Here is a 27,839-nt window from a genome sequence, read left to right as displayed (position 1 = left end):
TTCTCGCACATCTTCATCCACAACAATCAAAACCTGAGAGGGTATCACGTGATAAAAAAATATGAAGATACTGTTACGTGCTCCTCCCCAATACCCGGTCACTGTGTAGCTCCGAGCCCCGAAAGGAGTCACGGCAGAAAGATGTGCTATTCTGTGTGCCAAAGACCAATGGTGAAACCACACCAAACAGTTGATACCAAAAACCAAGTATTGTATTAATATCACACAATAATAACAACTTGCACAAGTACAGTAAAATCTCAATTGCACAACAAATACCATAAAATTCCTATGATGGTACCACCAGTTTCTTAACTCAATAACTCACGGTACTCCATGTGAGCGAATTGTAACACCCCCAAAGTCACAGTCACGGCCCCCGGCCCAAAGTCGATCCACGCTCCGGTGATCACAAGAAAACAGGTCGTACTGAGACCTGAATCCAGGACGGCTGACAGTCGACGCTGCCGAAGAGCCGCTTGGCGAGGTGTCAGGCCGACGTCGGTCAGGCAAAAGTTCACCCAAAAGGCGACTGGGAATTCACACCTTCAGTTCACCAGACAACGACGCTGATATGAACTAGCAGCGGCTCCCAAGCAGAGAACCGCGAATTCCCAGGCGAAATCCATGACACACGCGAACCAGGCTAACGGCTGGCGCGAGGTGAAATGGCTGGTGCGAGGGGAAATGGCGGACGGGCCCGTAATGGAGGCGTACCTGCTCTCCAACAACGACTCACTTTCAGAACCCACATCAAAACCCGTCACGCAGGTTTATCTGCCACAGCGACACTGTCACAGGAATCCCTTTCCGGGGGAAACCAATTTGCGCTCGTGACCAACGTTCACCAACGTCCGCTCGACACATCCAAGCAGATCGGCCTTTCTCTTCCGATCTCACTTGCTCCGCTTCAGCCTCCGCTTCCTCTTCTTCCGGTTTCTCCCGATCCATTTCGTTTTTCTTTTGAAACACTAATTTCTACTTTTGAACAGTTATCTCCATTTCACATTCAAACTGTAACAATAATAGTATATGAAACTAAAAATGCTTCCAGTGGATGAAAACCACAAAGACGGAAGTGACGAATCCATAATACCTTGAATGTTAAAAATCTAAAGTTTCCAATGGCATTAAGAGATATTCCTAAATTCGAGAAAATGAATAAGTTATCAGTTAATGTTTATAGTCCAACTGAAACAAACGATATTCAGGTTTTAAAGATCTCTGAAAACATTAGGAAAAATAAACCACATATAAATCTTCTCTACTTTAACGAAGGAGAAAATTCTCATTATGCTTACATAAAAAATCTAGAAAAATCAAGTCTCACAAATATGTAAAAGACGAAATAAAATATTTCTGTGTATGCGTTGTCTTAACCCCTTCCATACTCAGGAAAGATTGGATAAACATTCAAATTATTGTGGTGATCATAAATCAACGGTAATTAAAATGCCAGTAAAAGAATCAAAGATTACGTTCAAAGATGAAAAGAAAACAGACAAACATCCGTTTGTGGTATATGCAGATTTCGAAAGTATCTTGGAAAAAATAGATACTGCTTCTCCAGACCCTAAAGGGTCTTACACGAGTAAATATCAAAAACATACTCCTTGTGGTTTCTGTTATTATATCAAATCATCCGTATGTGATGAATACAACAAGTTAGAAGAGTAATGAGGCTCAAATGCCTCAGAAGAGTTTGTGAAACGACGAGAAAAAGACTGTGTTCCATTAACCAAGATAATGAGAGAAACGAATAAACCAATGTCCTTAACAAAAGAAGAAGAAACAGAATTTAGGCAGTCAAAGGCTGTCTGTCATATTTGTGAGGAGAAAATTGGTGAAGGCCTAAAGGTGAGAGATCATCGTCATCTCACTGGTAAATATAGAGGTCCGGCTCATCAAAGTTGTAATATTAATTATAAACTCCCCTCTTTCATTCCTGTCTTTCTTCATAACAACGCTCATTATGATACGCATCTATTTATTAATGAACTTTCAAAGACATCTGGAGACATTTCAGCAATTCCTAACACGGATCAGAAATACATTTCATTCACAAAAACAATTCATACATCTCCTATAACTCATATTTATTCAGATTCAGATCATATCATATTCAGATCAGATTCATATTTATTCAGATCATATCAGATTTATTGATACATTTAAATTCATGGCAAGTCCATTGGCCAACTTAGTTCAAAATCTAAAAGAGTTTCCATGTCTTTGAGTATTTTTCAGATAAAGATTTATTAACACAAAAGGGAATTTACCCCTATGATTATATGGACTCATTTGAGAGATTCAATGAAACATAACTTCCTTCAAAAGAAAATTTCTATAATAAATTAAATAATAGTCATATATCTGATAAAGATTATGTACATGCACAAAATGTTTGGAAAAAATACAACATCAAGAATCTTGGTGAGTATCATGATTTGTATCTCAAAATTGATGTCCTACTATTGGCTGATGTATTTGAGACTTTTAGAAGCGTCTGTCATAATAAAAATTCCAATGGTTTAGACCCTGCTCACTATTACACTGCTCCTGGTTTAGCTTGGAGTGCGATGTTAAAAATGACAAAACAGGTTTGGATTTGATCAGTGATGTAGATATGCTTTTGATGATAGAAAAGGCTAAACGAGGAGGAATATCTCAAGTATGTTCGAGTAGATATGCTAAAGCTAACAACAAATATCTTTCTAATTATGATGCTACAAACGATAGTTCTTATTTGATGTATTATGATGCTAATAATTTGTATGGATGGGCTTTGTATGGATTATTATTATTATTTCAGTCTGGTGATAAGCAAATCTTATTCAGACTTCAAGTCAATCGGATGAAAATTGAGGTTTTTAAGAATTTGAAAAAAGTGTTGACCTTTGGAATATGTTGACCTTGTGACCTATGTTGATCTCAAAAATAGTTGGTAGTTGAATTCAATTTGCTGTAATGAAAATCCTATTCAAATTTCAAGTCAATCGGATGAAAATTGAGGATTATAGAAACTTGAAAATGTTGACCTATGTTAAAGTTGACTATGTTATGTTATAGTTGATATAGTTTTGGTGCATATTGTTATAGTTGACCTATGTTGCTATGCATATATGTTGTTATATGTTGATTGTTGTAGTTATGTATGTTGACCTATGTATACACTTATTGGCATATGTTGACCTAAAATAGTTGTTGGTTGAATTCAGTTAACTGATATGAAAATCATATTCAAATTTCAAGTCAATCGGATGAAAATTTAGGATTTTGGAAATTTCAAAATGTTGACCTTTTGGCCTATGTTGACCTTTTGGCCAATGTTGATCTTCAAAATACTTGGTGGTTGAATTCAGTCCGCTGACATGTAAATCCTATTCAAATTTCAAGTCAATCGGATTATAATTGATGATTTTAGAAATTTGAAAAAAGTGGTTGACCTTTGGCCTATGTTGACCGGTCTATGCTGATCTCAAAAATAGTAAACTTTTTTGTGTTGACCTTTTACTTTTTTCCAAGTAACAAACAAACAGACAAACAGACAAACAGATAGACAGACAGACAGAGGTGAAAACATAACCTCCATCCACCTTTGCTGGCCGAGGGAAAAAAAGAAGCAGCAAGAATTAGAATGACGAAAGAGAAATATGAAAAAGTCGAAAGCAATGTGAAAAGAACAAAGATCCCTAGCTCTGAGCCCCAGCTCCGAGCCCCAGCTCCGAGCCCCAGCTCCGAGCCCCAACTCCCAGCCCCAACTCCCAGCCCCAACTCTCAGCCCCAACTCTCAGCCCCAACTCTCAGCCCCAACTCTCAGCCCCAACTCTCAGCCCCAACTCTCAGCCCCAACTCTCAGCCCCAACTCTCAGCCCCAACTCTCAGCCCCAACTCTCAGCCCCAACTCTCAGCCCCAACTCTCAGCCCCAACTCTCAGCCCCAACTCTCAGCCCCAACTCTCAGCCCCAACTCTCAGCCCCAACTCTCAGCCCCAACTCTCAGCCCCAACTCTTAGCCCGAACTCCTAGCCCAAGCTCGGACAGACCCTGGATAACACTCAAATTTGTATTATGGACAGGGAATTAGTCCCTCATGTAACACAGATATTTTATGATTTTCAAGGAAATCAGAGATTGTATCAAGCAATTTTCCATAAATGCCTTTTGATTTTAGCCTTTGAGATGTCAAGAGAAACAACCCTGGCTTGTCCACGATGATACAAAGCCCTCTTCACATGTTCAGTGATAAGGGACAGAACAACACCAGTAGACCTTGACTGTCGAAAGCCACACTGCACATCAGTTAGGAGGTTGTGGGTTTCCAGATGAGTCATGAGTTGTTGTTTTATGAAGGATTCAAACACATTGCTGATAATGGGTAGAAGGCTAACAGGCCGATAGTTAGAAGGATCTGATTACTCACCGGAGCCGTTAAAGACAGGGACTACAGAAGCCTGCTTCTAGCTGAGTGGAAACACAGACTTTGACATGCACAATCAATTCAGTTTTGAGAGGACACAAGACAGTTCAAATGAACACATCTTCAAAGCAATTGTAGGGATTCTATCTGGTGCAGTAGATTTTTAAATGTCAAACCTTTGAATTATCTCCGCAACTTTCCTGGGTGTGCTGATGATGGTGGAAAGCCTGGTGTCAAGACGGGAAGGACAAACAGGCAATGTTTGTCCGTGGTCTTCAAGTGTGGAGTTTGCAGAAAAATGCTCAACAAAGAGGTTGACTTTATCAAAAGCACTTCAGGGCAATTGAAGAGGACAGGAATCGATGACTGATCACGGTTGAAAATGCTGACAGCAATTCTCCAAAAATCTCCAGAACCGAGCTGTTTATTTGAGATAGAATTACAAACAGATTCTGCACTCGGTCGCTTCGCATTCTCCAATCCTCGTTTACAGTGGTTGCTCGCAAAAAATGTGCCTCTCTCGAGCTCGATACTGGTTGAAAAAGTAATTGCGATGGGCGATGGCAGCACAACAAGCCGGAGTGAACCATGGCTGAGAGTATGGTTTCACCTGGTGGGTCCAAGAAGGGAGAAAGAGATCCACACCAACAGGGATCCACTCAATGACTTCCTTGGCATCTTCAGATGGGTTGTGACAAAGGACTGAGTTCCAGTGAACATCGACAAGAAAAGAACACAAGGCATCCCAGTCAGCCTTGCTATATTGGAAGACAGTTCAATGGACAGGATGAACAACAGTTGATTGTGAAGAAGAACAAACTTGCAATTTGATGTGGACATGATCAGAATTTCCTCAAGGGTGGAGAATTTTTTTTTTTTCTTATACAAAGTCGAGGCTCTGTAAGAGCGCCAACACATACAACTTAAACATTGACACATAAAACATCAAATAAAGGGAGTGGGAGACAAGAGGGAGAGAGAGAGGGAAGCACACAAGTTACAGTAGAGCAGGGACATCGGGAGATCTGTGGAAGGGAGAAGGATGGGGTCAGGGGGGGGGGGGGTACAAGACAAATGGACACGACTAGGACTTTCGCGAAAGAAGTCGGAGTTTTAAAAAGGTGAATTTGGGGTGAATTAACAGAGATACTTTTGGCATGAAAACAGGCATGAAGAGGAAATGGATTCCATAGTCGGATCAAGACCAAGAAAGGTTGTGGATGAAGGAAGATAAGAGATGGTGGTGAACAGCTGTTTTAAACACCTGGAAGGAGCAGTGGGATTGAAGAGAGTGTGGGAGTTTGTTCCAAAGGTGGGAGAAAAGAGGAATGAAGAGTGAAGGTGAGCAGAGAGTCATGATTTTGGCTGTTTCACTAGAAGCGGGTTGCTGGCAGATCATATGCATCCTAAAGGAATATTTGGGGGACAGAGCACAGACAGAGCAGGGGGAGCTAGGCCTGAGAGGAGTCGGTAGAAGACAGAAAGACCACCAATCTGCATGCGGTGAGAGAGTGAAAGGCCCTCAGAATCAGCTTCATCACATGAGATACCAATGATATTAAAAGCTTTCGTTTCCACAGCATGAAGAACATGAAGAGGGGAGAGCAGTACTCCATTGAGCTGCGGGTGAACACTTTGTATGTGGTGAGAACCTCAGTCGTGCAAAGAAAGGACTGAACACGACGGAGGATGCCCAGTCGGCGACTGGCTTTGGAGGCCAGATTTGAAATGTGGTTTTCCCAGGAAAGATCATGGCAGATAGTGAGACCCAAAAGCTTGAGTGACAGAACTTCTTGGAGAGGATTATTCAGAAAGTGGATGGGAGGGTTGTCCAGTCGGTCTTTTTGGAGAGACGTCGTGAGGGTGTGAGATATATCAGGATTGAAAGACATGTTCCACTTGCTTGACCAGTTTGTGATTTTATCCAGAGCTGCAGAGAGTGAAGAGGCTGCTGCCTGCCAATCTGAGGGATGATATATGGAGCGGCACAGAGTGGAGTCATCAGCAAAAAGATAGAGAGGATTTTCCATAGTCGGATGGATCATTAATGAAGACCAGCAAAGGGCCCAGAACACTGCCTTGAGGAACTCCAGCCTGGACAGGAAGGGGAGATGAGAGAATTCCATTCATGTCAGAATGTCAGAGGCAGTCGAGATGGGAGACCAGTCCAGACGTTTGTTGGCTGCTTGAAGACCATACCAGTTAGCTTGATTGAAATGCCAGACACATCGGTGCTGAGGAGGCTCTCTGAGAACAGCCAGAGAGATGACCACTTTAACAAGCTTCAACAATCAGATGAACCGATTGGAGCAGAAGAAGAACATCAGACATTTGCAGGGAAGTTAGTCATAACCAAGTCAAGAAGAGTGGCGTACCATTAACTGGGATCCAGGTTGGGAAAGTGAGAGATTGTGTCAATCCAAATGAGTCAAAGAAGTCCTTTGCTGAGGTACCATGGCTGGTGCGAGAGGGACCCACACCCAGCCAGCTGGCATGATGACAGTTGAAGTCGCATATATGAGGAAGAGAGAGAGTTGGGATGAGTGGATAGAATTGGTCGATGTTGTCAGACAGCGAGATGTAAATGGAGTCATCATTGTTTGGTGGACGGTACAACAAACATATGAACAAAAGGTGGGAGCAAACTAACTAGGCGAATGTCAGGCTTCACCAGCCAGTTCTTAAATGACTTGGGCTAAGCTTCAACCGGCAGACCCCACAAGGTGGGATAATAGTGGCCATTAAAGAACAACTTTGATGTTGCACTTTGGGAATAATAATTGCCAAGCAATCCCATGTCGTGACAAAAATGTAATAAACAAATGAACGAAACATCGCCATGTTTGCCTCTCGTCTGGTCCATCGTGAACGGTGAGGAGAATAACGAGATTACCTGCTTATCCTTGTCTTCAAAGCCAAAACTCCACACACAGAGTACGCTCACCTTGTCGATATTTAACAAGATGTTGCCTTTAGTGCTCAACTTCGTGCACAGACAAAGTGAACTCAAACAGATCGGCGATTTCGACATCGGCAGCCTTTCGGTGCATTCCTCAATTGGTTGTTCGTTTTAATTAAAATACCATTTAAATTACATCTTGGAGAATATTGTCATGTGACTACCCTGAAGTGAACACCGCAGGGCGACACGGATAACCAAACGAGCTTTAACTCCGAGGCGTTCAATCCAAAAATGACTATTATATTATTGACACGTGAGGGAAAGGAGGATGATGAGCTTACCTACCTGGATGGCTTGCACCCGACGTCTTCGCACCTGGATAATCAATGAACTCAAACCGACACGGAATTAAAATGTACAAATAAACAGGTTTAATGAAAATAAATGCCAGCAAACAAGAAAATGCGCGATAAGGCCAATATCCTAAATGGGACGTCCCCTTGCAGACCCGAATACAGACAAAGGGAAATATAAAAGAACAAAATTAAATGCGTGTTATTTTTGTGGGCACTTAACTCCGAGCTGCTCTTGAACCTAGTTAGGAATTGTCCCGGTTAGTCAGGCCCCGACGCCCTTGCGCGGGAAACCGCAGACTGCACTGCCCGTGGGTGGGAACTAGGCCTCGCTGCGCAGTCCACTCAGCCGCGCTCGTCTTCCTGATCGTCCAGACTTCCAATGTCTGTGGCGCAAGAGCGCTACAAAATGTTCATGTGCTCGTCAATGAATTCCCCTCGCGCAGGAGCGCTATGAACTCCGACCACTCGCCGTGAACTCCCGAAGCAGAGCAAGTCCCCAAATCGTGACCGCTCACCGCCAAAGCCAGAATATGCGAGGAAGTCAAGAGAGGACAAAATGCCAGGGAGACGACCGTTCGCCACCAAACCCAGAAAACCAGAGCCAGCCACAAGAACACGAAGAGGAGAGAGAATGTCGGGCAGAACGTTCTTTTATACTCAAAGCGCTGACGTCATCCGTGCCTACTCCACCAATCCAATTGTCCCATCTTAGCAGTCCTTGGTCCAATCAATCCTGGACCAATCACTGCTCTTTGGGGCATGACCACGCAGACCTGCCTGCTTGTAGTGCGATGTGAAGCCTGTGGCACCAGCAGTAGTTGAATGTCCTAGTTCCGGTCGCTTTTATGTAGTGTGGTAAATGCATGATTTCTTTCTTGTGTGTGCTGCGTGTGTCATAAGGAACAAGGAAAAACAAGCATTCTGAGTATTGCGCTGCAATACATGTCCCCTACCGGCAGTCTGCCATCCGGAAAACTGTTGGGGAAATTACCAAGGGTTATTCACCCACAGATTCTGAATCGCTCCCAATCGCTAATTACCTCAGGACGGGCTCACCTGTGATTCGCACTCGGGACTTCGATTTATACACCTTGCAGACAGGTCAGCAGAAGCACGAGAAAATAAGTTGTTGATAAAGAACCTTTCGAGTCGCTAAATATCAGTAATTTATTATATTTTCCGGTTCACAATCAATGATCGATGTGTATATATATATATATATATGTTGCTCGGCTTGGCTCCACCCCTCACAAAAGAGCGCGCTGTGTCGCGCTGTTGACGTTCGCGAGACGAGGCTCAGGGCGCGCGGTGCAGCTTGAGGAGAACTCGAATAAACATGAGATATCCATTTTTAAAAAATATTTTCGTTTAATTAACGATATCTGCCAAACCATGTGCCCTGTCGCAAATTCCAAAAGGACATTTTAGTAGATTGACATGCTGAACAGATTTGTGAAGTTTCCCCTCGATTGCATCAAAATTGAGTGAGGGGCTCGGTTTTAAAGGTTCATGCTTTAAAACGTCAACTCTAAAACCACGTGACGCATGACGTCATGCTCGCTGACTTTTTTGTTCGTCATGGGTATGCGAGTTTGCCTGCAAAGCTTGGCCTCGATCTGTTCAGCCGTTGCAGAGAAAAAGGGGTTTTCGTGTTTTCATGAAAAACAATATGGCGGCCGAACCACGTGACCTGTGACGTCATACTTACCATTAAAATATTATACAGACCGAGTCCCCCCTATGGTGAAAATTTGATCTCAATCGGTCCAATTATTGCAGAGAAAATCTTTTTTAAAGGAAATTAAAACTTAAAATGGCACTGAGTTAAGGATCATCAGAATTATCAGAATTCCCAAATTTCAAAGTGCCATAACTTTGTCAAAAATGATCGAAACGTCGTGAAGTTCGAACCTGACCTGTAAATTATCATAAGGAAACCATGTGCCAAGTTTGAAATCATTAGCATTAAGCGTTTTTTAAAAAGTCCAGAAAACTGTTCTTTGCGTGACGGACAGACTGACAGACTGACGGACTGAGGGACGGCGTGCAAACCTATAGTTTACCTGCTTGAATATTTTATTATTTTCTTGAATTTCTTGAATATTTACCTTATTTTCACGTGTTTCTCTTCATGCGTTTCACGTGTTCCACACTGAATGAAAAACGTAAAGGTAGAGCATGCAGATTGTGACACATGACAGGTTCAACAACATGTCCGGCCTGAACGGCGAAGGAATCAAAATGGCGGAGTGTGGAGTCAGCCATCATACTGCCATCATGACATCACATCACCCCTGTCATTTGACCAGAGGCCATTACATAGAGGGGATTCACAATTAATCCCAAACTAATTAACATAACCCCACCCCTCGTGATGGGATCGAAGATACGCGCTTGCACGACATACTGTCTCCGGAATCCCTACTTATGATACATGAGTGTTTCTTCTTCTTCACGACAGTCGGAGCACACCACCTGTGCAATTCTACCTGGACTAAGGTAATACCTGGACCTAATACCTGGTAATACCTAAGGTTCTACCTGGACACTGCCTTCCCCCTACAAACATAACAATATACATTCTATATTATATTATCTGCTTAATTTTATAGCGCTGCATTTAATACAGGTATATCCCTTGAGAGAAACTAAACACACCAACCACTCAAAGCAGTCAATGCACTGTCAATGTCCGGGTTCAAGGTGAATTCTATCCCGACTGCGCACACGCAGCACCTATCGCGATAACAAATATGGATTATCGTTATCGCGATAGTAAATCTAGAGCACGATTATCGCCCAGCACTAATATAGAGTAGACATATTTTGCGAAGCAATAGAAACATATAAAACTACACAGAATTAGCCCACAAACAACAACAACCACAGCCACGATAACAATCGAGTGTTATAAAAGATCCTTATTTTCACGTGTTTCTCTTCATGCGTTTCACGTGTTTCACACTGAATGAAAAACGTAAAGGTAGAGCATGCAGATCGTGACACATGACAGGTTCAACAATATGTCCGGCCTGAACGGCGAAGGAATCAAAATGGCGGAGTGTGGAGTCAGCCGTCGTACTGCCATCATGACATCACATCACCCCTGTCATTTGACCAGATCCTCAGCTCTGATTGGTGTACATTTGAGGGGACATACACACATACATACGGACAGACAAACACTGTTCTAGACGGCTTTGCCCTATGGGCTACGCCATAAAAAAAATGTTGAAAAATGTGCCTCAAATTACAATTTTTGGTTTTCTACCTCATGGTATTCCATTTTTTTGGCAATGTACCCAAGGGGCGGGGTCAAAAGGATACTGATGTTGCACCTTATTGCCATGTGATCAAAACAACCAAGTTTGTGAATTTTTACACAACCGTTCAGGAGAAGATAGCATGACTGACAGACGGACAAACTGACGGATGGACGGAGCCGATTACAATATGACTTCGATGAAGCATATTCATATTTTTCAAAAAGTGTGGGAAAACAAGGATAAGCCTTCTATGACAAAAGAGAGACAACAAACCACTTCTTGCATGCCAATAACTTAAATGCACCGTTTAACACGGAACACTGAGGAATTTAATACAATTTACAAAACAAAAATAAAAATAGGGGCAATGGGCCCCAATTTTTTTCTAAAACCGTGAACAAACTTTGGTACATCACGGGTAATGAAGGTTGTGATCAAGATTCATCAAAATTGTGTGAAGTTTCGGATAAGAGAACAAATACCAATTTTAGAAGATCATAACCCACCCTCCTTTCCCCCACACTTCCCCTTAAACTCTGATTTTTTATTTTTTTTTCCTGTTAACAAACTTCGGTGCATTACGGGTGATGAACGTCGTGGTGAAATTTCATTGAAATTGTGTGTGTAGTTTCGTAGGAGCGGGCAAATACCTATTTTGGGGAACTCAAACGCCCCCCCAACAACATAGACCTCGTGAGACCTCGATTTTTTAATGTCGTGTACAAATTTTGGTACATCACAGATGATGACGGTTGTGGTCAAGTGTCATCGAAACCGTGTGGGTGGTTTCAGAGAAGAGAGCAAATACCTATTTTGGGGGATTAAAACCTGGACCCAATCTGATCCCCCCCACTCTCCCTGACCTTTGATCCCCGGTAGTTCCACTTTGGGGTGGGAGGGGGGGGGGGGGGGAGGAGGGTGGCGTTGGTCAAATCTGGACTTACTTTGACCCACGGTAGACCTCTGAGACCTCGATTTTTTTGGATGCCGTGAATAAACAAGTTTCAACCCCAAAAAACATAATTTTAGCCAAGTTTGGTCACAATCCCATCAGCAGTTTAGGAGAAGAAGTTGCAAGTGTTTATGGACGAACTGAAGATGCGCCATCCCATAAGCTCCACGGATATATGTCCCAGGTGAGCTAAAAATTGACTTTTGTACCATACATCAAAAATACATTCAAATTAGACAATACAAAGCTGCAGCAAAAGAGTTTATACAAGTTAAAATAATTTAAAAAAAACCAATGGCAGAAGATAAAGATATTTGTTGACATGCTATGTCGTAGAAAAAAGTCACATACCAGACGTGGATCTTAATCCATCATCTTGAGAGCGGAGGCTGCAGACATCATTGAACCCGATTCCAGAGACACAAGGACGATTTTCCAGCTGCACATTTTGGAATCTAACAAAGTTTTGGCAGAAACTGGAAAGTTCCCGAATAACATTATCCAAGTTGACGAAAATACTTCCCAACAGAGAAGAACCTGCAATCTGGACATCTTGTGGCTTTAAAAAAGAATTCATAAATTTACAGAAGTCAGCATACATTGCAAATTGTAATTTATCTTTGGAGAGAGCGAGGAGCTCGTCCCGCAATGAATCTGACTCGGTACAAGCTCGAATAACCTTCTGATTATCAATTCCAAGCTCATCGATCACTGCTTGGGCTGTTTCTGCTCTCAGGCCTTGTGATTGGAGCCATTCCAAGAAGCTCTCCATTTCACCGATGACCTGCCAAGGATACAATGTTTATGTTACTCACAGAAAAGTTATACATGATATATTCCTTAATCTGTTTGGAATTTTTGTGATTCATTTCCATGGACAATCCAATCAATAATTATCCAATACATACGGGCTTTTGTATTCATTTTTCATTCACCCACTGCGTCCCATTTTGTAAGTTTTCCTATCAATCAGGATCTAATGAATGCAAGTTTTTATTTACAGAGACAAAAATAAACCCAGAGTAAACACTAGAGGAGACCATTCGACCCATTATGCTGAGCTACAACAACAAACCAATTTTATCTGCCAAAACAATGCAATTTCATTTGGGGAATGAGGGGAGGAATGTGGATGAGATGATGTGGCACGACCAGGCATATCCCAAGCGCGTCAAATACAAATGGGGAAATGCATTTATTTTAATTATCATACTAAAATACGCAATTTGGGGTCTGTCTTTCTGTCTGTCTGTCTGTCTGTCTGTCTGATGATTTTTGACTGCGATACATTCCGTCGTCACTTGTCCAATCTCAACCAAACTTGACAGGACGAATGGAGAAGTTGTAGTTCACACAATGAACACAATTCACACAATGAACGTTGTAGCACATTCATTTGCCCACCCCCCCCCACCCCCCATCCCAAGTGGGGTTTTCTCCCTTAAAGGTGTTTTCCCACCATTGGTGACACGTGTTGAGGTGTATATCAATGTTAAGTTAGCTATATTGTGGCATTTTTTCAAGGCCGCTTCTACCAACAAAACGAATGATAATAGCATAAAATTGATGTAATTACAAAACAACATTAATAGTAATAATATCACACGTCCACAAGTGGTTTTTCCCTGCCGTGTTAACGTGTATAAATCGCTTAAAGTGCTGTTTTGGTGGGAGTAACGGCCCCTACAGGAAGTAAAAATATTATAAACCACAAACAAATTTGGTTACCTATTTGAAGAGTCGATAATGCTGTTCCACACTGAACTGAAATAGATTTGGACTCAGACATTTGTCCATGCTTATCACAACGACGATCACACCTGATCGTAGATCTACTGCACTCTATATACCCACCAAGGGTTAATAACACGACCCTTCCTGCCGCTTCCGTGGAGTTCTTTCAAGGCGTTTTTGTGGCGTTTTTCAAAGCTCCTTCTTTTTCCAAAAGTAATAAAACATGATGATCGTATAATATTAATTGTGTTATGAAACAATATCCCCACTCCTCAAAGGGTTTTGTGGATTGAGATATTTCCTCCCCCCTCCCCCAACTCAAAATCCACACTGAAGTAAATATTACTATCAGGAATTTAAAATGGTGAGGTACGGTCTGATCCTTTCAATGACCTGATTGAGCATGATATGACGTCATGCATGTTCTGATCATTTCAAATCATAATTTTTTTTGTATCGAAAGCCAAAGCTCGTGTAAGAGCGAACACATTAAACATGAAAACATGCACAGATCTACCATGTTATAATATCTTGCACATGTTCTGATGCTTCGAATGACCTGATCTAACATGTTATTATATCATGCATATTGTGATCCTTTCAATGACCAGATCTAACATGTTATAATATCATACACATTCTGATCCTTTCAATGACCTGATCGAACATGTTATAATATCATGCATGTTGTGATCCTTTCAATGACCCGATTGAACATGTTATAATATCATGCACTGTCTGATCCTTTCAATGACCTGATCGAACATGTCATAATATCATGCACTGTCTGATCCTTTCAATGACCTGATCGAACATGTTATAATATCATGCACTGTCTGATCCTTTCATTTACCTGATCGAACATGTTATAATATCATGCACATTCTGATCCTTTCAATTACCTGATCTAACATGTTATAATATCATGCACATTCTGATCCTTTCAATTACCTGATCGAACATGTTATAATATCATGCACTGTCTGATCCTTTCAATGACCTGATCTAACATATTATAATATCATGCACGTTCTGATCCTTTCAACGACCTGATCGAACATGTTATAATATCATGCATGTTCTAAACCTTTCAATGACCTGATCTAACATGTTATCATATCATGCATGTTCTGATCCTTTCAATGACCTGATTTAACATGTTATAATATCATGTATGTTCTGATCCTTTCAATGACCTGATCTAACATGTTATAATATCATGCATGTTCTAAACCTTTCAATGACCTGATCTAACATTTTATAATATCATGAATGTTCTGATCCTTTCAATGACATGATCTAACATGTTATAATATCATGCATGTTCTGACCCTTGCAATGACATGATCATTTGGAGTTCTTTGATTGTGGGGGAGGTGGGAGGTCATCGTCATTGAAAAGAAAGGATCAGAACATACAACTTCCTCAATACCTGAAATATTTAAATAAAACTTTCAGTGAACAAAGCCCATGGGATATACATTTTAATAACTTCATTTATACTTCATAATCAAGCAATTAACATGTTGCACATTAGCGATATTAATTACTTTAGTGAATAAATTAACTTTGTGAACTCAATGAAAAGTATCACCGATGCAGAAACTTAGTTCATTGATAAAGTACTGAAGGTAGAAAGCCAATCTATGTGAATCAAATCTTGTTTAACTGGTAGCCGGTTAAGCCGGTGTTGTGAATGAACGCATACGTATTATGTTGTAAAGCCAGATTTTGCTGGATCCTTTGAGCATTCCAAGCTTTGACGCACCAAATCGCTCAATGGAGGCCGCCATCTTGCGGATGCGGAAGTATGCATAAAAAATTGCGAAAAGTTCAATAGGAGTTTGTTTCAGTTTCACCCGTCTTTGTTTGATTCACAATCTTATGCACCTCAAATTTGTAATTAAAATACTTTAAGACCAACCTCGTTCCCCGGGCCCGCACGGGCCCTGGTTTAATATCTTCAACGAAAATCGTCACCAAACATGTTACCCACCAATGTTACAAACCAATGAGATTCGAGTACTGTATTTGAAAAAAAAATTCAAAAAAGCTTTTTACCACATTTCAGACGCTGAAAACGGCATCAAATATTGTAAAATTGACGAATAATTATTTTTTAGAAATCTCGCGGCCGTAGGGGATAGTTTTTCACGGCCGGAAATATCCGAAGTTGAGACGGAATTCACCGGAATTAATCAAGAAGTAAATTTTATAAATTATAATCTCATCCAGAATGCAAATGGTGTCATTTTGAACTCGGTACGGTACCTACTACACCTACCTACTACCTAACCTACTGATGCCATAGTGATGGGACTGGTGGGTAAAATAGTGGCAAGAGGCTTTGGCCTCGCCGGCTCATTGCATTGCGGCTTTGCAGTCGGTACCAGTGTTTGATGATGTAAGAGCTTGCAAACCATTAACCATAAAAATTTGGTCCAAAAGTGAAAAGGCCAATGGGCCCCGAGTTCACATGAAATGAAGGAGTTTTCCTGATGAAACTTCAACAAGAACTTAAATTTCATGTTTCCCGACTCTTTTTGAAAACTCGGACAGATAATATTGACAGATATCGATTACGGATAACCGACCCTGCCACACAGGTCTCGATCAATCACCGATAGATTGGATAAAACAAGCAAATAAAATCCTCATTCATCCACGTTATAAATGCATCACTTGAATAAAATACCTATGAACAACAATTGAAACTTTTAAAACTTCCATTATGATGCCATACTTACAAAAAAAGCGATTATAATCGTCTTTTTACAACGAAGATCGTACGACGAAAAATGGACTGCAAGTGCAAAATTCCCAAGAGGGCCAATACCGGACCGGATATGACGTGTCCTTCATGACCGGATGTGATGCCTATATCGCTCTTTAACATGTCGTGGTGTATAATCATAATGTTGGCCCCGTCTCTCTGTTGTGAAGAATCCCTTCGAATGATCGTTTTACAGATCTTTCTCAGTATTAATAATTAATAAAATGAGAAACCCGAACAAACCTTTTCCTCAGAAGATCCGACCCGAACACGAGGATCTGCGTCACAGTTACAGTTCAAGGTTTACAAGATCACCCGGAAGTTTTTCCTCGTTATTCAATTTTTCCTGTTACCGTATTTCATTGTTCTTCTTCCTCCCCGCATTCACCGAGCTCCACCCACTGATCTCGACATCGGTGGTGGAGGAGGAGGGCTGATGTGGACTCCACCACATGACGTTGCAGTTTATGGTTCATTGACCAATTGGCGTCAGATAAGGAACTGAAGTCACAGATCGGCCATTTTTCCACTCCCATTCATGGTGCATGAGAGTAATTCCCTTTCGTTCAGTTGTTGTTTGATTGTCGACTTGGAAAGAAGATTGGAGTTACACACAACCCCTTCTATTGACCTCGTAGTGAATGAGAGAACATCAGAACCCTTTCCAGCAATGCCGCGCCCTTCAGAGTGCCACTCGCCTCTCACACCACCCAAATCCGTCCCACCCCGCCCCGCCCCGTCCCCCGATCCAACTATTCTTGGAAACACCGAAACCAAAATTCTGGTCGATCTACGAACCTGCACCAGTAGCACAGTTTTATTTTTGTTTTCTCCTTCATGACACGAGGAGGGGGAAAGTCTTTCAGAATGACGGGTGCACAAAAATATACACAACACAGAGGATTATAATAAATACAGTTATGGATTATTTGCAATAAATAATACAGTCCAAGAAATGAGACCTTCCCTGGGAAGGATTAGAGGTTAAGACAGCAAAATGTCGAAACATTGCATGTTGAATTGAGAGAATTGTAACTTCACGATGCTCTCCCTCCCCCTGCTGGTAAGGCCATCTTTCGCATCCCCCCAACAGGAGAAGGACGTCTTGGACGTATTACCCCAAGGACGTATTACCCCAAACCTCCAACAGGTGGTTAAGACCATCCTTAGCCTTACCCCCCAGTCCCCATTCCCCCCCAAAAGGAAAGTAGGTGGTAGTCTTAAGCATCTTCCTCACACCTTGCCAACAGAAGCGCAAGGCGATCTCTAACATCCCTCCCAACCGTTCCCCCCACTCCAACAAGACGGTAAGGTGATCCTTATTCACATTCAGCAGCTTCCAGAATGTGTTGCGGTGTCCCATCAACCTATGAATCAAATAGTCCCCCTTTCGCTCCGCGGTGCGACGGGGGACAAAAAGAGAATTCTGCACCTAGGCATGGTGAACTACATGCAGGGTCCGGAATTAAACCTGTGAATCAGGACTGCGACATCACTCTCACTGCCAGAGCAGAGATAGTTCATCAACCTTCCCAGAAGTCTCTGCCAGTTTGTCACATGTTGCCTCCTTTGCAGAGCCTGACAATGGTCCTGGTCCAATCCAGGTCTGGCCGAGCTGTGAAAATAACATGTCGTCTTGATCAATAAACATTTTGATTGTCTGATGCTCACAGCTTGATCTTGCTGTCTGGTATTACATAGTTTTCTGTTTTTACTTTGTGTGTAAAAATGCTGTCATTTGTATGACTTGTCATGCTGTCAATCGCAAAAATGCGATTTTAACTTGTCATTTTCAATGAACATGTACTCGGTCATATGTGACAGCAATGATGCTTGGAAGGTATCAATGGAAAGCTGAGGATGTCCTCTTAATTAGTAAACCACATGTAAATTGTCAAAATAAATAACCTTTGCATATTAACCCCTTGAATTCGGATTACCTTTTTTTTGATATGTACTGTATATATAGTATATACAGTCATGTGAAAAAGTAAGTACACCCCATGTAAAATTTTGACTTTTTCAACATATAGCTATTTGATCTTCATTTCAACAATATTGATAGATAAAGGGGATATAATATAACAAATATCATGAAACATTTACATTTTGTAGTCCATTGTCTAATTTAAATAAACATAAATGCAAATTTCGCATGTGGAAAAAGTAAGTGAACCCCTACATTTATCACTACTTCAAATACCTAAAATTAGAATCAGGTGCACCATCTCAGGTGCAAATGATTAGAACATCGTTCCCCTTGTGCTGAACGATGTTCAGCATAGGGGGAACGATGCGGTCCGCGGTCCCCCTGTGCTGTCTTTCCCTCGTGGTCCCCCTGTACTGTCTTTCCCTCGCGGTCCCCCTGTGCTGTCTTTCCCTCGTGGTCCCCCTGTGCTGTCTTTCCCTCGTGGTCCTCCTGTGCTGTCTTCCCCTCGTGGTCCCCCTGTGCTGTCTTTCCCTCATGGTCCCCCTGTGCTGTCTTTCCCTCGTGGTCCTCCTGTGCTGTCTTTCCCTCGTGGTCCTCCTGTGCTGTCTTCCCCTCGTGGTCCCCCTGTGCTGTCTTTCCTCACGGTCCCCCTGTGCTGTCTTTCCCTCGTGGTCCCCCTGTGCTGTCTTTCCCTCACGGTCCCCCTGTGCTGTCTTTCCCTCGTGGTCCTCCTGTGCTGTCTTCCCCTCGTGGTCCCCCTGTGCTGTCTTTCCCTCGTGGTCCCCCTGTGCTAACTGCCATGGAAAGATGCCATCTGAGCATAACCAAAACGGGACAAGAAAAACAACTAAATCAGATGGAAAACAAATTTTCTAGACACTGGTCACAATAAAAAGCTCAAATGGAACTTGGCTGGATACATGGGAAGGACAGAGACAAGAATTACAAAACTGCATTCGAAGGAAGGCCCTGAAAGAAGCACGTTGAGATCCAAGATCAGATTGAGAGATTAAGTTATGTTAACATTTTTTCTTTTTTTGTATACAAGATCGAGGCTCATGTAAGAGCTAACATCGATCACAAAAAGACAAACTGACACATAAAACATATGATAAAGGGAGCGGGAGACAAGATGGAGAGCAGGGACATTGGGAGATCTGTGGGAGGGAGAGGGCTTGGGGGGAGGAAAGGGGGGGAGGTGGAAGAGGTAAAAAAAAAAAAACACATGGACACTGCACAGACATCCAGGAAAGAAGTTGGTATTTCAAAAAAGTGGATCTGGGGTGAATTAACGGGGGAAGAAAAGATCAAGGTTTTGGATGGGGGAAGATAAGAGATGGTGGTAAACAGCTGTTTTAAAGACCTGGAGGGAGGAGTGGGATTGAAGAAGAGAGGGAGTTTGTTCCAGAAGCAGGAGAAAAGAGGAATGAAAGGGTGAAGGTGAATAGAGAGTTGATTTTGGCAGTTTAACCCTAAGAGGGTTGCTGGCAGATCTTGTGCGACCTGTAGGAATATTTGGGGTACTGAGCACAGTCAGGGCTGGAGGGGGGGGGGGGGGGGAGGCAAGGCCGGAGAGGAGTCGGTAGAAGACAGAGAGACCACCAACCTGCCTGCGGTGAGTGAGTGAAAGGCCCTCGGAGTTAGCTTCATCGCAGGAGATTCCAATGATTCTGAAAGCTTTGGTTTCAACAGCGTGAAGCCTAGCTAAGTGTGAGGCAGGAGCACCGGCCCAGAGAGGAAAACAGTATTCCATTGAGCTGCAGATGAAAGCCTTGTATGTGGTGAGGAGTTCAGGTGTGCCAAGGAATAATCCATCATCATCATATTCTAATTCTCCTATATCCTGCAATTCTTGCTCTGTCATTTGACTAAAATCTTTGAGCATTTGAAGTTTTCCAGGAATCTCTTGAAATTACATCGTGGGAATTTGTAGAGCGTTTGTTCTCTTTATTGCGAAGTTTTTAAATGCGGTTTTAAAATCTCTCGTTTTCTTTCAAAGGCTTCTTTACCCATTCGTTTCTGTCTGTGTTTCTTCTTTATGTCTTCCTATTGCTTTACAACTTTTGAAACCAACTCCTGATGTTCCTTAAACCTTCTTGCTCTTTCTTGCACATTCAATATCTGTATTTATTAAAACACTAGCAGAAGTACCCGGCGGGGGGAGGGGAGATGAGGGGAGGGGGGGAGGGGAGCGAAGGGGAGGGGAGGGGAGCGGGGTGATGGGGGGAGAGGGGGGATGGAGGGAGTGGAGGGAGGGAGGCGGTAAGGGGAGGGGAGGGGGAAGAGGGGGAGGAGGGAAGGGGGGAAGGGGGAAGGGGGGAGTGAGGGGAAGGGGAGGGGAGGAGGGGGGAGGGGAGGGGAGGAGGGGGGAGGGGAGGGGAGGAGGGGGGAGGGGAGGGGAGGATGGGGGGAGGGGAGGAGGGGGAGGGGAGGAGGAGGAAGGGGAGGGGAGAGGGGGGAGGGAAGGAGGAGAGGGTGGGGTAGGGGGAGGAGGAGAAAATTCCAGGGGCATAGAAATGGCTCCTTTATATGGTATGTGCCATGTGGCAAACTATAGAAAAGGGGGAGGGAGGGAGGGGGGAAGGGGGAGGGGGAGGGAGGGGAGAGGAAGGAGGGGAAAGGGGAGGAAGGGGAGGGGAGGGTGGAGGGGGCAGAGGGGGGGGTAGGGGGAGGGATGGGGAAAGGGGAGGGGGATGGGGGGAAGGGGGAGGGAGGGGGGAAGGGGATGGGAGGCAGGAGAGGGGGGAAGAAGGGAGGGGAAGGGGGGGAGGCAGGAGAGGAAGGGGGTTCATATATATGCTGGTGGGGTGAATGGGTGAATGTGGCATTCATCACGTTTCTGAGTTAAGTGTGATGCCGATCAGGAAGAAGAAGAAGCCGTACAACCAACTTCGTACACTTCCAGAATTGTTTGATGTATTTGTATTCAAATATCTGGTGATTGTTTTGTATTTATTTATGCGAATGTGTACTTGTATATAAGTCATTAATTTCAAAAGCTTAGGCACTATCGAGTGGTTTTTTTTTTTAACTCCAAAAAACGATTTTTTTTTTCCATTTTTTTTTTTTGCCAAAAACACTCCCACGCACTCACTGATGAACCTCTGAAAGTTTGACGAAGATCCGTTCAGCCATCTCTGAGAAAAATGACGACACACACACACACACACACACACACACACACACACACACACACACCACACACACACACACACACACACACACACACACACACACACACACACACACACACACACACCTCATATAGTAGAAAAACAAATATTAATTGGTTCACTTAATGAGTATAATCAAATGCAGTCTCCCTCCCCCATTTCTCCGCACTCCCATTTCTCGCTCTCCTTACCCTCCCTAATTCCCCTTCTCCAATTTTCCCTTCCACCACAATTAGTCGGAGAATGGGGTGTCTTGAATGCGTCGACTTACAGCAAACTAACGTATTGAGTGAGAATGGGCATCAGCGAATGTCTGTTGAACATCTTGAAATCTTGAGGATGGAGAATAAATTGGATGATATGATCTAATTGAAAATCCAGAGTCAATAATTAACCTTAATTTTCTCCATTGACTTCAATGTTAAATTTTAGTGTGCTTCAGAACCACCATTCCCCCTACTATTCCTAAACGATGTGACGTACGACGTTGTCATGGGGGGAACTTTTTTTTCGACATGGGCATGCGATTCTGCATGCAAAGTTTGGGCTTGATCTGTTCAGCCGTTGTGGAGAAAAGGGGGTTTTAGAATCCCGAAAAACAATATGGTGGCCAAACCATGTGATGTATGACGTCCAATTTTTTTTGCATTCTGATTTTTTTTCACGAAGGTCATGCAAAAAAAAATCATATTCATGTCATCAAGGGGTCTATTTGTCGAATTTTAACTTCGTAAGGGGTCGCACTATCTATATCTATCTATAATTCCAGTAATCTCTGTGTGTATGTGTGTGTGTATGTGTGTGTGTCGTTTGTCTGTGACCGCTGTTTCTCGACAACCACGGGTCCGATATACTTGAAACTTGCCAGGTATATTGCTGGGGACCTGAGGATGTGCCTTTTCAAGGTTTCATATTAATCGGAGAAGTAGTTACCGAGCTATGGCGATTTATTTACCCGTACTCGCAAGCCGTTCGCTTTGGCTTTGCGAATGGACCAAACCATTTCATGTAAATAGAGGGGGGGGGTTCTACCGTACTCGCAAGCCGTTCGCTTTGGCTTTGCGAATGGACCAAACCATTTCATGTAAATAGAGGGGGGGGGGTTCTGTGGTCGTTACTGCCACGTGGTTTCAACGTTTTTTTTTGTTGTTGTTGTTTGCACGCATGTTTTTTTTGCACCCACGTACGGGCACGTCCTAGTATATATAAAACACAGTGTGTGTGTGTGTGTGTGTGTGTGTGTGTGTGTGTGTGTGTGTGTAATGTTACCGGTAGACTCCTAAACAGAGAGGCTCACGTACTTGATATTTGGCAAAGACATGGCCATTGAGCCTGGGAAGAACATGGCCGACCTAAAAATTTATTTCATAATATTTGTTTTCCATATTTTTACCTCAGCGCATTTCAGCGAGGAATATTATGCACCAAATCTGACCAGTGGCAGAGCAGCGCGCTGATTCGCTCAGAGCGATCACGTGATGTTCCTTGCCACCATTAACTCAGTTACGCGTTCGCACGTATTTCAGAGCGAAAAGCGATTGCCTTTTTTCACATTTCAGCGAGGAACATTGCCATTCACACCACATAGGTTTTTTTTTTCTTTTATCTTTACCCTGGTGTTGGGCTAGCGGCGAGGGTGCCGGCTCAGGATCCAAGGATCCTGGGTTTGAATCCCGGTCGATCGCTGAATTAACGCCAGGGGGGGTTGACTCAGCCTGTCATCCTTCCGAGGTCGGCTAATTGAGTACCAGTTCACTGGTAATTCCCTGTTTGTCGTTAAAGGCGGCAAAAAAGGGTTGGCGTCAGGAAGGGCATCCAGCCATAAAACATTGCTTCAAAAAGGGGACCGAAAAAACAACAACAACAACCACGGTTCCCGAAAAAAGGCCAACCCCCACTTTGCGGGGAAAAATGGCCTCTAAAGGTGGTTATATCTTTAGATCCATATTTTTTATCAGCGAATCTGAATCGGTGGCAGAGCAGCGCGCTGGAATCGCTCATTCGCTCATTGATAACGATCACGATCATGTGATGACGTGATCACGAATGATGTTCGCGACGCGATCACGTGATGTTCCTTGCCGCCAGCAAGTAGCATAGATTTTATTTTAGCATGATTAGCATTTAGCATGATTTAGCATGATTTAGCATAGATAGTAGCATGCCGTTGTTAGCCTATTCATGTATAGTTTGTGTTGTATTTAGCTGTGGCTGAGCTAAGATGTAGCTGAACTTCAGTCGTTGACTCTGGTATCCTTTGACCTCTTAATCACCTTGCTCCATTGGGACAAATCCAAGTAAAGCGCATCGGCAGGTAAATCCACCGGAGCGAGGTGAAACACCTCTCAGGTTGAAATAATGTGAGTTATTCCATCCCCGCCGCCAGTTGGCTTCACTTTTCACGGAGTATGAGCGTTCTATATATTTTCAATTCAGTGCGCCCGACTCGCTCACGTACGTGATTTGTGGCATAGACATGGCCATTGGGCCTTCACAGTGTAATTTGTGCGAGGCTTTTGTCCGAGTGAGCTTGAGTCGAGAGGGTGAATGTACGGGTCTCCCTTCCCCCACCCGGCAACGCCGGTACTGGAGGGCGTCACAGGATCGGTGAGTCTCCAAAATCCGCTTTGTGCTGTTGCGAAGATTCAGGACGATGTCGCCATTGTTGTGCTGCCCTCCGACCATGAGAACTGCAACGTCATTGTTGACTGGCCCTCCCCTTCCCTCTCCGTCCTCCCCTCCCTTCCCCCTACCCCCTCCCTTCCCCCCCCTCCACCTTACCCCCTCCCCCCCCACCCTCCCCCTCCCCCCTCCCCCCCTTTCCCCTCCCCCCTCCCCTCCTCCCCCTCCACCCTCCCCTCTCCTCTCCTCCCCCCTCCCCTCTCAAGCCATGATGGTAAATGCTCTGCAAAGTTTTTCAACTGGTTTGGTGAACAACTCGCGGTTTGATCAGGGTTACTTATGGGGATATGGACAACTCCAAACTCTCCACTGACTGATAATAATTTACCAAATAAAACACAATGTGTGTTTGTGTATTTGTGTGATGTCTGTCCCGCTTCATACGGGTAGGGTTTAAAGGCTTTGAGTAGAGCTTGAGGAGGGATTTGAGTGGGGGTTTAATGGGCAATCTTTGAACACCACTGTGTCCAACTGTTAAAAGACCTAAAATACCCTCCAAGGATCCAAAATACCCAGAAGACCCAAAATTTCCCAATGACCACGAACACCCAAAAGAATGAAAAGACCCCAAGACCCTTAAATACAATGAAGACCCAAAAGACCCCTAAGACCCAAAATAACCCAAGATTATTTAAGATCCAAAAGACCAACAAAACCCAAAAGATCCTGAAGACCCAAAAATCCCCAAAGACCCATACAGATACCAAATACCCAAAAGACTGAAAAGACCCCAAGATCCGAAAAGACCCAAAAGCCCATAAACACCCAAAATGCCCCAAAGAACACAAAGACCCAAAATACCCAAAAGACAACAAAACTCAGAAAAGACACTGAAAACCCAAAATTCCCCAAAAACCCATGAAAGACCCTGACTTCGCAAAAGACCGAAAAGACCCCGAAGACCCGAAACACCCCAGAGAGCCCAAACATTCGAAAGACCATTAGAGACCCCAAACACCCAAAAAAAACCCTGAAGATCGAAAAGATCAAAAAGACCCAGAAGACCCCAAAGACCAAAAGGTCCACAAAGACCCAAAATACCCTGAAGGCCTTTAACGACTACACAGACCCAAACAATCCAAAGCACCAAAAAGACCTCAAAGACCCAGTGGATCCCAAAGACCCAAATTACCCCAAACATACAAAATACCCCAAAGACCCGTAAATACCGCAACAATTCAGAGAACCGAAAAGACCCAAGGACACCAAAGATCCGGAGGACCCAAAGACTAATGACCCAAGACCTAGAGGACCCAAAAGACTCAAATGACCCAAAATATCCTGAGGAACCAGAAGATCCAAAAGACCCTGAAAGCACAGGAGACCCTGAAGACCCAAAATGACCCAGAGGACACAAAAGACACCGAGGACACAAAAGACACCGAGGACCAAAAATATCCCAAGAACACAAAAAACCCTCGGCACCCAAAAGTCACAAAAGACCCTGAGGACTCCAAAGACCCAAAAGAAGAGTAATTATGTCTCCAACATTGGAATTTTATATTATTATTATTATTATTATTTTATTTTTTTTGTATACCGACTCGAGGCTCGTGAAAGAGCTAACATTAACTTCACAAACAAATCGACCAGACAAACAAAATACACAAAAAGAGGGAGCGGAAGACAAGATGGGGAGAAAAGGGGAAGCACACACACACAACATCCGAGAGCAGGGAGATGTGTGGAAGGGATAGGGCCCGGGGGGAGGAGGCGTGGGAAGGGGGGGGGGAGGGAGAAGTATAAAGCACAAGGACACCAAGGACTTCCAGGACAAAAGTTGGTATTTCAAAAAGTGGAATTGGGGTGAAATTAGCGGGGGTAGAAAAGATCAAGGTTTTGGATGGGGGAAGATAAGAGATGGTGGTGAACAGCTGTTTTAAAGACTTGGAGGGTGGAGTGGGATTGAAGAGAGTGAGGGAGTTTGTTCCAGAGGCGGGAGAAAAGAGGAATGAAGGAGTGAAGGTGAGCAGAGAGTCTTGATTTTGGCAGTTTAACCAAAAGAGGGTTGCAGGCAGATCTTGTGCGACCTGTAGGAATATTTGCGGGACAGAGCCCAGAGAGAGCTGGGGGGGGGCAAGGCTAGAGAGGAGTCGGTAGAAGACGGAAAGACCACCAACCTGCCTGCGGTGAGTGAGTGAGAGGCCCTTGGAGTTAGCTTCATCGCGGGAGATTCCAATGATTCTGAATGCTTTGGTTTCAACAGCGTGAAGGCGAGCTAGGTGTGAGGCAGGAGCACCAGCCCAGAGGGGAGAGCAGTATTCCATTGAGCTGCGGATGAAAGCCTTGTATGTGGTGAGGAGCTCAGGTGTGCCAAGGAAGGACTTCGCACGACGGAGGATGCCCAGTCGGCGACTGGCTTTGGAGGCCAGATTTGAAATGTGGTTTTTCCAGGAAAGATCATGGCAGATAGTGAGACCCAAAAGCTTGAGTGACAGAACTTCTTGGAGAGGATTATTCAGAAAGTGGATGGGAGGGTTGTCCAGTCGGTCTTTTCGGAGAGACATCGTAAGAGTGTGAGATTTGTCAAGATTGAAAGACATGTTCCACTTGTTTGCCCAGTCTGTGATTTTGTCAAGGTCTGCAGAGAGTGAGGAGGCTGCAGACTGCCGATCTGAGGGATGAAGAATGGAGCGACAGAGAGTAGAGTCGTCAGCAAAGAGATAGAGAGGATTTTCAAGAGAGTCAGAGAGATCATTGATGAAGACCAGAAAAAGCACAGGGCCCAGAACACTGCCTTGGGGAACTCCAGCCTGAACAGGAAGAGGAGATGAGAGAAACCCATTCAGGGCCACACGTTGACTACGACGAGAGAGGAAGTCCGCCAGCCATGCGTGGGGATTTCCATGGATACCAAAAGAGGAGAGTTTGGTGAGCAGAGCGGGGTGCCAGACCGTATCGAAGGCACGTGATATGTCAAGGGAGACTGCTCTAATTTCCTGTTTGGCATTGAGGACCTCCATCCATTGTTGAGAAAGCAGAAGCAGCATGTCCAGAGTGGAGTGTCCAGGTCTGAAACCAAATTGATGATCAGAGATCAAGCCATTGGAGAAGAGGAAAGATTTCATATCTGAAGCAATGATGGATTCCATGACTTTGCTGATAATTGGGAGAAGGCTGATTGGTCTGTAGTTGCTGGGATCTGTTTTTGCACCTTTTTTGTGCAAAGCGGTGATGTTGGCAGATTTCCAAGCAGATGGAAGATGACCTTGAGCAAAAGAGAGGGTGAAGAGAACAGAGAGGGGGAGTGAAAGAGCGGAAGAACATGATTTTAGGACCCGTGGGCTGATGCCGTCAGGTCCAGTTGCAGAATCAGAGTCGAGGGTTGACAGAAACTTTTCCACCTTGTCAGGAGGAAAGGACACAGAGTCCAGGAGCAGCTGGGTACGACTGGGTATGGGGGGTACAGAGAGGGATGGGTTTGGGACACAAGATTTAGAGGCAAACACAGAGTTGAGGCATTCAGCTTTTTCACGTGCGGAGTCAGCCGTGTGGCCATTTAAGGTGAGGGAGGGGATGGAGGGGGAACAAACACCAGAAACAGATTTCACCAGACGCCACCAGGATTTGGAAGAGGGAGACAGATAAGAGAGTTCGGTCCTGAGGACGGAGAGATATTGTTTCCTGGCTCTCCTGAGGGTGGACACACACT

At 43.8% G+C, this 27,839-nt stretch overlaps 1 protein-coding gene across 3 annotated transcripts in view; it reads right to left on the bottom strand.

The window, feature by feature from the left end:
- The window catches only part of LOC137428879 (uncharacterized), a 48,215-nt gene extending 31,404 nt beyond the window's left edge, over positions 1-16,811 (bottom strand). For 2 of the 3 annotated variants that reach the window (XM_078780753.1, XM_078780754.1), the window contains exons 1-2: positions 16,646-16,811; positions 12,247-12,679 (exon numbers count right to left, since the gene is read on the bottom strand). In XM_078780753.1, coding sequence (XP_078636879.1) covers positions 12,247-12,667 — 421 coding nt within the window. In that variant the 5' untranslated portion in view covers positions 12,668-12,679; positions 16,646-16,811. Of the gene's footprint in view, positions 1-12,246; positions 12,680-16,376; positions 16,586-16,645 lie in introns of those variants that run through there. The other variant, XM_068118727.2, reaches the window with a different exon arrangement.
- Between the last annotated feature and the right edge of the window lie 11,028 nt (positions 16,812-27,839).

The sequence above is a fragment of the Myxine glutinosa genome, chromosome 6, assembly GCF_964187855.1.
Source record: "Myxine glutinosa chromosome 6, kmMyxGlut1.1, whole genome shotgun sequence".
In the NCBI taxonomy this organism is placed as follows: Eukaryota; Metazoa; Chordata; class Myxini; order Myxiniformes; family Myxinidae; genus Myxine; species Myxine glutinosa.
Note: the sequence above shows the minus strand (reverse complement) of the source record. Positions and strands in the feature narration are given on the sequence as shown.